Source organism: Plodia interpunctella, chromosome 16 (assembly GCF_027563975.2).
Source record: "Plodia interpunctella isolate USDA-ARS_2022_Savannah chromosome 16, ilPloInte3.2, whole genome shotgun sequence".
In the NCBI taxonomy this organism is placed as follows: Eukaryota; Metazoa; Arthropoda; class Insecta; order Lepidoptera; family Pyralidae; genus Plodia; species Plodia interpunctella.
In genome coordinates, this window is record NC_071309.1 from 9,996,789 (window position 1) to 10,005,170 (window position 8,382).

At 58.6% G+C, this 8,382-nt stretch overlaps 1 protein-coding gene across 1 annotated transcript; it reads left to right on the forward strand.

Annotated features, from left to right (window-relative positions):
- Positions 1-488: 488 nt before the first annotated feature.
- LOC128676529 (uncharacterized) lies at positions 489-2,525 on the forward strand. Its single transcript, XM_053756671.1, has one exon. The coding sequence runs from the start codon at positions 489-491 to the stop codon at positions 2,523-2,525; it is 2,037 nt and encodes a 678-aa protein (XP_053612646.1).
- The last annotated feature ends 5,857 nt before the right edge of the window (positions 2,526-8,382 follow it).

An 8,382-nucleotide genomic window follows, 5' to 3' on the forward strand; every position in this document is an offset into this window, starting at 1 on the left:
ATAGCGGCCCAGGAGTCCCACACTCAGTGCGTAAATGCATTCCCCTGCGAAAACAAAAAAAAAAAAAAAAAAAAAAAAAAAAAAAAAAAAAAAAAAAAAAAAAAAAAAAAGGTTGGTACTGAGGTGTGCTAAGTGTACTGAGGTGTGCTAAGTGTACTGAGGTGTGCTAAGTGTCCCGAGGTTGTGTCGAGTACAATTGAGGTGTTTTGGTGACTACTCTGTCATCAAGAGTTTTCTCTTGGTTTATTTTTGTTTTTGACGGGTTCAGTGTCTTGGCTCCTTCTGGAGTTGGGGCACTGGCAGGATCCTATTCTTCTTTACAAAAAGTAAGGTTGTGCTGTTGACCACAGCTACCAGACCGCTGGTGCGGGGTAGCTCAACTTTTTGTAACCAGGCAGGGGCCAGTTTCTGCCCCCTGTCTGTGGGTTTTTGCTTTGTTTTTGCCCTATTTGGGGCCAATAATTTGGTGTGGTCACGTCTGGCCCAATATGGGTAGGAACGTGGCCAAGTCTTCTAGGGGAAGATCTCTGACCCCAAGGGGGAAGAGAACTACCGGGGGGGGTAACGAGGTGGTGGTGAACGTAGAAGAGGGCGAGAAGACGGCAATCAGCCGGGCGGAGTCGCTCTATTTTTCGGACGGCGATTCGGACGGGTCTGTCTGGCTCCCGGACGTTATGATAGGCGGAAAGGAGCGGGGCCAAGCCCCAAAGAGGAAGGCTTCAGAGGACGTTGAAGAGGCGGAAAGGGCCTCTAACAAGCTTTCCTCCGCTTCGAGAGGCCGGGCTGCTCAACGCAGCTCCTATGCTGGTACGGCCGAAACCAAGGAGAGGCTTCGAGACCTCTCCGCGGACTACGCTCAATTCGAGCGCGAGCTGGAAATGGCCGGTACCAGCAAATATCTGAGGAGCAACGAGGAGAGCAGGAAGAGGTGCCTCGTTGACGAGCACCTCGAGGTTGTAAGGGCGGCAGCCCAAAAGGTCTTGGCGGAGGCCGGAAAAGCCGGCAACTTAAAGGGGACGGCATGGCGGGCCATGAACGAGGCCTGCCATGACATAATTGTGGCGGCCGGAAAAATCGAGGCGCAATGCGAGGAGTCGGAAGCTGTCCGCATACTCAGGGCGGATAATAAGAGGATGCGGGAGCAGCTTTCGCTCCTCCAGCAGGAGACGAAGGCCCTGCGCACGGCCTTTGCCGAGCGCACGTCGACGGCGCTGAACGAGGCCCAACCAGCGGTGGGTGCCCCCTCGCTGGAGGACATTAGGGGACTCCTTTCTGAATGGAAGGAGTCCTTTGAAAGGAACATGTTCCTCAAGTTGGGGGGCATGGTTAATGACCGCCTCAAGGAGGCCGAGAAAAGGGGCTTCTTGGCCCCTGAACCGATTATCCGGCCGCCTCTGGCAGCCGACAAGAAAAAGGAGGCTGAAAAGGAGGCTGAACCGTTGGTCCCAAAAACTGGGAAAAGCTATGCCGGTGCAGTTGCGGGGGCTACTCTAATGCCCCCGGCACGTCCTGGGCCTGCACCCAAGGCAACACCAGGTAAAAAGCAGCCCCAACAGGTGATGGTGCAGGCCCAGACACCTACTGGGCAACCTACTGAAGTACCTCCGCCTCAGGAAGGTGAACAAGGGTGGGCTGAGGTGGTCAAGAGGGGGAAAAAGAAGAGGAGCAAACCCTCCCCCTCTGCCCAGCCGGCGCCCACCCAAACGGAGGCCCCCAAGGCGAGCGCACAGCCGCCTAAAAAGATTAGGTTCACCCCACCTAAGACCTCGGCGGTGGTGGTGACTCTCAAGCCGGAATCCAAAATGGATTACCGATCGGTGATAACGAAGGCCACCACCATCGACCTTTCGTCGATAGGGGTGAACCACGTGTCGGCGGTTCGTGGCACGGCAACGGGGGCCCGAATTATCGAAATACCCGGAGCTAATAGCGGGGCTGCGGCGGACAGTCTCGCAGAAAAGCTCCGGGAGATCATCGGTAGCGAGGCGGAGGTGAAGAGGCCGTTTAAGGCGGCACAAATCAGGGTCTCCGGCCTTAATGAGGGAATAACGCCGGAGGCCCTAACTGAGGCCACAGCGAGGGCGGGAAAATGTCTACCGGGACAGGTCAGGGTGGGTAATATCCGTATGGCGCCGGACATGACGGCGTCGGTGATCATCACCTGCCCTGTGGCGGCTGCCAACGCCCTCATAGACGAGGGGCGTCTCCTCGTTGGTTGGACGGCCGCCAAGGTCAGGGGGCTGGAGGCCCTGCCCATGCGGTGTTTCCGGTGCATGGGCATAGGCCACACCAGAGCCCTCTGCCCGTCCCCGGTGGACAGGTCGGAGCTGTGCCATCGCTGTGGCAAAACAGGGCACATGTCTGCAGAGTGTGGGGCCAGCGAACCCTGGTGCGCGGTGTGTTACGCGCACAAGATGGTCGCCAAGCACATAATGGGCGGCCCCTCGTGCAATCCCCCGCGCACGCGGGGCAAACTGGCCCCCGCAAATAAGGGAGCCTCCGTGGGCGCCGCGATGGAGCACTAATGCCAGGCAGGCCTGCGCAACAGGTTGAGGTGTTGCAGGCCAATGTTAACCACTGCGCCCGTGCACAGGACCTCCTAGTCCAGCACGTGGCGGAGTGGGGCATTGGTGCTGCCGTCGTGGTGGAGCCGTATTGTGTCCCCCCCCTTCCTACTTGGATCGGAGACACGGACGGGCTGGTGGCAATCACCTCTCCCCGAACTGGAGATCGCCCACCCCTCTCGAGAATCGACTGCGGTCCGGGATACGCGGCGGCCAGGTGGGGAGAGTTTGCCATAGTTGCGGCATACTTCTCCCCCAATAGGCCGCTGCGGGCCTTCGAGGACTTTCTCGAGAGGGTGGGTGAGGTAATTGGGAGAGCGGCGCCAGCACCGGTGCTACTGGTGGGAGACCTCAACGCCAAGCACTCGGCGTGGGGCTCTCCCATCGACGATCCGAGGGGAGAGGCCCTGTACGATTGGGCTGTGGGTTTGGGGCTTGAAGTCCTAAACCGGGGCAACGTCGACACATGCGTGCGGCGGAACGGGGCGTCGATTGTCGACATATCCTTCGCGAGCCCCGTCATTGCCGCGCGTGTCGTGGACTGGCGTGTCCTGGAGGACGTGGAGACCCTCTCGGACCATAGGTACATCCGAATGGGGGTCTCCAACAGGCCCCAGCAACCCGTACAGGGCTTGAGGGGGCGGGACCGGGGGTTCCCAAGATGGTGTCTGGCCAGCCTCGACAGGGACCTGGCTGAGGAGGCGGCCATGACCGAGGCATGGACAAGACCCACACCAAGCCGTTCCCTTGGTGTGGATGAGAGGGCAACAGGCCTACGTGCGTCGCTTACGCGCATTTGCGACGCATCGATGAGGAGGTCCGGGCCGCCGGCTGCAAAAACGGCGGTTCACTGGTGGTCGGAAGAGATCGCTACTCTCCGATCCGCCAGTAACCGAGCCCGTCGCGAGTATACGCGTTGCAGACGGCGGCGTAATGTCGTGGAAGGAGAGGAGGCGCGGCTGCTCCTCGCTCTCCAGGAGGCCAAAAGGACCCTGTCGGCCGCGATAGCCAAGGCCAAGGACGACGCCTTTAAGGAGTTCTTGGCCACGCTCGACAGGGACCCATGGGGGAGGCCATACAGGACCGTACGCAATAAACTGCGATACGCCCCCCCCACGGCCTCCATAGAACCGGACCTCCTCAAACGGATCGTGGAGGGCCTGTTCCCCTCTGCTGAGGAGTTTGTCCCTCCGAGGATGTCGGCCCCTGAACGGGAGTCCACCACGGCGAGCGTGCCACCGGTGACGGACGAGGAGTTTGACTGGGGACTAAAGCGTCTGGAGGGCCGCAGAAAGGCCCCAGGCCCAGACGGAGTCCCTGGTCCCATACTCCCGGTGGCGGCGAAACACATTGGGAGCCGCCTCAGAGAGCTGTTCGACGACTGCTTGTCGACGGGGCGGTTCCCAAAGCCGTGGAAAGAAGGCCGGCTTGTCCTTATCAGGAAAGAAGGCCGGCCTGAGGACTCTCCTTCGGGGTGGAGGCCCCTCCTGATGCTGGACGAGACGGGTAAGCTGCTGGAGCGCATTGTTGCAGCCCGAATCGCCCAGCATCTGGACAATGTTGGGCCCAATGTGTCGGACTGCCAATATGGCTTTAGAAAGGGGCGGTCCACCATTGATGCCATCGGGGCCTTGAGGACGTTCTCGGAGGAAGCAATCGAGGGAGGGGGAGGGGCTGTCGGCGTATCGCTTGATATCGCGAACGCCTTCGGCTCCCTCCCTTATGAAGTAATAGAGGAGGCGCTCCGGTATCACGGAGTGCCCCTCTATCTAAGGAACCTCGTAGGGCACTACCTAACAGGAAGGGAAGTGCTCTACGAGGACAAAGTGGGACGGAAGACGAGGGCGATGACCTGTGGCGTTCCCCAGGGTTCGGTCTTAGGCCCCCTGCTGTGGAACGTCGGTTTCGACTGGGCCATCCGCGCGGCCCTACCCCCCCGGACAATAGTCATTTGCTATGCAGATGACACAATGGTGGCTGTCCGGGGGGAGCAATTGGAGAGCACCCTTAGGGCTGCGGCGGTCGCAGCAGACCTGATGCTCACACGCATCAGGATGCTGGGACTAAGGGTGGCCCTTAGCAAGTGCGAGGTCATCGCCTTCGGGAGGAAAAGAAAATGGAGACCGCCCTCAAACGAATGCGTTCCCATTGGCGGGGAGAGAGTCCAGGTGAAGCCGTACTTAAAGTACTTGGGCATCATCCTGGACTCACGCTGGGACTTCGGGGAGCACTTTCGTCAATTGGCTCCCCGAGTAATAGGCGCAGCGTCGGCAATGAGCCGTCTGCTGCCCAATGTCGGAGGGCCTGGCGCCTCGTGCCGTCAGCTGTATGCGGGTGTTACCCGCAGCATGGCGCTGTACGGGGCGCCGATCTGGTCGGACAGGCTCTCCACAGCCAACAAGGCCCGGCTGCGTAGGCCACAAAAAGTGGTGGCCAATCGCATCGCCCGGGCCTATGTGACGGTGGCTTGGGCAGCGGCTTGTGCTCTTGCCGGAACCCCGCCATGGGAACTGGAAGCCCAGGTACAGACAGAGGTGTACCGGGAGCGGGCCAGGTGCAGGTCACTTGGCATCAGGCTCGCTCCCAGGGAAATGAGGGCGGTCAGGCAGCTGGCCGTGGACAGACTGCGCGAGCGATGGAAAGTCGAGCTGGAAAACTCCCCATATGGCGTTAGAACCATTGGGGCGCTCCTCCCATCGCTCGCCGACTGGGTTGGAAGAGGCCACGGTCAGCTGACCTATAGGTTGACGCAGGTAATGACCGGACACGGGTGCTTCGGTCATTACCTGCACAGGATTGGGAGAGAGGGGAGTGCGGTCTGCCATGAGTGTGGGGAGCCGGATGATACGGCCCAACACACTCTGGCAGACTGCGAAAGGTGGGCGGAGGAGAGGATGGTCCTCATTGTGGAACTAGGCGGAGATGACCTTGCGCTGCACAGCGTCGTAGAAAAGATGCTGTGCAGCGAAAGGTGTTGGGATGCGGTGGCTTCCTTCTGCGAGGCTGTCATGTCGCAGAAGGAGGCTGCCGAGAGGGAGCGTGAGGCGCAAGCCAACGCCCCTCTGAATAGGAGAGGCAGACGTGGCAGGCGGCGGGCACGTTTCGCCCGTCGTCTGCTACGGTGAGGACGCCTGGCGAGGCAGAACCGGGGGGCGTCGTGGTGAAATGTCCGCGATCCCATGGCGCCCCCACTAACGGTCGGATGGAAAACGCCGCAGGAGGTTTTAGTGGGTAGTCCGGGCCGGCAGCGGCCTGGGAGCCCCACACTCCGGGGGAGATGTTCTTCCCCTGGGTCGCCCGTAAATGGGTTTCCTCCTGCGAGAACAAAAAAAAAAAAAAAAAAGGTTAGGTTAGGTTAGGTTAGGTTAGGTTAGGTTAGGTTAGGTTAGGTTAGGTTAGGTTAGGTTAGGTTAGGTTAGGTTAGGTTTGTACGCACAGTGGAGGCCCTGCGCCAGGTCCTGGAGAGATGGATGTTGAGGCGGCGCAAGCCTCTCACCTTCCGCATGACGCAGGTGCTCACCGGGCATGGCTGCTTCGGTGAGTACCTGCACCGCGTGGCCCAGCGGGAGACCGAGCCGGTCTGCCACGATTGTGGCGAGGCTCGGGACACTGCTCAACATGTTCTAGAGCAGTGTCCCAGGTGGAGTCGGCAGCGCCACGATCTGGTGGCAGTGCTCGGTGGAGTGGATCTGTCGCTCCCGAGTGTCGTCAATGCGATGCTCGGGAGTGACGGAGCCTGGGCGGCAGTGGCCTCCTTCTGTGAGACTGTTATGTCACAGAGGGAGGCCGAGGAAAGGAACCGCGAGGACCACCCCCTCGCGGAGCCGATCCGCAGAAGGCGGACGGGGGTGCGACGCAGGCGCTACCTTGCGCGCCTGCAGGCGCCCCCCTAAATCGGTGGGACTAGTCCCACCCGACGGCAGGGGTCCACCAGGTATCGGTGGGCCCCTGAGAATGGTGAGTCCGGTCTCTGGCGAAAGAGACCGGCCAGTCGCTGAGGCGTCTTGTGTTAGATAGATCCGAGGCGCCTCCCTGTAAAGCGGCCGATGGCACCCGCAGGGGTTTAGTGGGTAGTCTGGGCTGGATAGCGGCCCAGGAGTCCCACACTCTGTGCGTAAATGCATTCCCCTGCGAAAACAAAAAAAAAAAAAAAAAAAAAAAAAAAAAAAAAAAAAAAAAAAAAAAAAAAAAAAAAAAAAAAAAAAAAAAAAAAAGGTTAGGTTAGGTTAGGTTGGGGTGCTACTGTCAGGAAACCTCCACGTTGGCTCGATGATTTGAAGGTTTGCTTCTGTCACTTGATCTTTGATTCGGTGATAGCGGCGGCTGACAAGTTATTGGGCTGGTGCACCCTGGGCGACGGTTAATAACTCCCCGTTTAGGGGTCTTGTTAGCCGTTGGCAAATGTCCTGGCAACTGGTGGTGGGTTACCCATGTCGGGTAACCCAGGTTGGAGAGCCAATTGGCTCAGTGGCTGTGAGAGAAGGGGGCTAAGCCCTCTACTCTTACAGCCGTGGTAGGGGTCGCGGGGGAAGAGGAGGGGTTGGTATTACGGTGCGCCGCTCTCCCTATCCTCCGCGACCAGGCGCGGCCATGGCGCAGACATGGTGGTCGGTGGGGCCGCAGAGGAGGAGGACTGCCGGTATTACGGTGCGCCGCTGTCCCTATCCTCCGCGACCAGGCGCGGCCATGGCGCAGACATGGTGGTCGGTGGGGCCGCAGAGGAGGAGGACTGCCGGTATTACGGTGCGCCGCTGTCCCTATCCTCTGCGGCCGAATGAGGCGCGGCCATGGCGCAGGCATGGTGGTCGGTGGGGCCGCAGAGGAGGAGGACTGCCGGTATTACGGTGCGCCGCTGTCCCTATCCTCTGCGGCCGAATAAGACGGAGAGCCGCTGCCTCCGGTCTGCTTCCGGACTGGATGGCGTGCGGCTCGCCTTGGTGGTTGGGGGCGCGCCTGCGGGCGCCCCCCCTGAATCGGTGGGACAGAGGTCCCACCCGGCGGCAGGGGTCCTCCAGATGTCGGAGGGCCCCTGAGAGAGGAGAGTCCGGTCTCTGGTGAAAGAGACCGGCCAGTCGCTGAGGCGCCTTGTGCTAGTTAGATCCGAGGCGCCTCTTTGTAAAGCGGCCGATGGCATCCGCAGGGGTTTAGTGGGTAGTCTGGGCCGATTAGCTGCCCAGGAGTCCCACACTCAGTGCGTAAATGCATTCCCCTGCGAAAACAAAAAAAAAAAAAAAAAAAGGTTAGGTTAGGTTAGGTTAGGTTAGGTTAGGTTAGGTTAGGTTAGGTTAGGTTTTTTTTTTTTTTTTGGAATATTAGGAATAGTGGCTTGATTTGGGCACAATTTTACATAAATTACTAAGTTTAGATGCACGTTTTTCTTTGCTATTTGATACAAAGTTGCGTGCATCTATCTGTGTTATGTTAGGAGGGGAGGAGGTTTTTGGGAGAAATGACAGATTTTAGAGATTTATGTCCCATTGATGGTTTTGAGATTGTAGACGATATTGTCTACCAATTTCAAGAATGTCGTTGTCGTTTCTTCTTTTGTTGAGGTCTGGATCAGGTCAAATTCGTCGATTTTATTGCGTAGACACGCCGTGACGTAGTCATGGCGTGTCTTGTCGAATATAGGGCACTCTCTTAGAAGGTGTGGTATATCTTGGGCTGTAGTGCCATCGCAAGGGCATTTGTCGTCATCAGTGATTTTAAATTTGGAGAGGTAAGTTTTGTGGAATCCGTGGCCAGTTAGAATCTGAGTGAGAGAGAAGGAAATTTTAAAGACGCTTAGAGCGGAAGGGATGTGACAGATGAGCGGGAA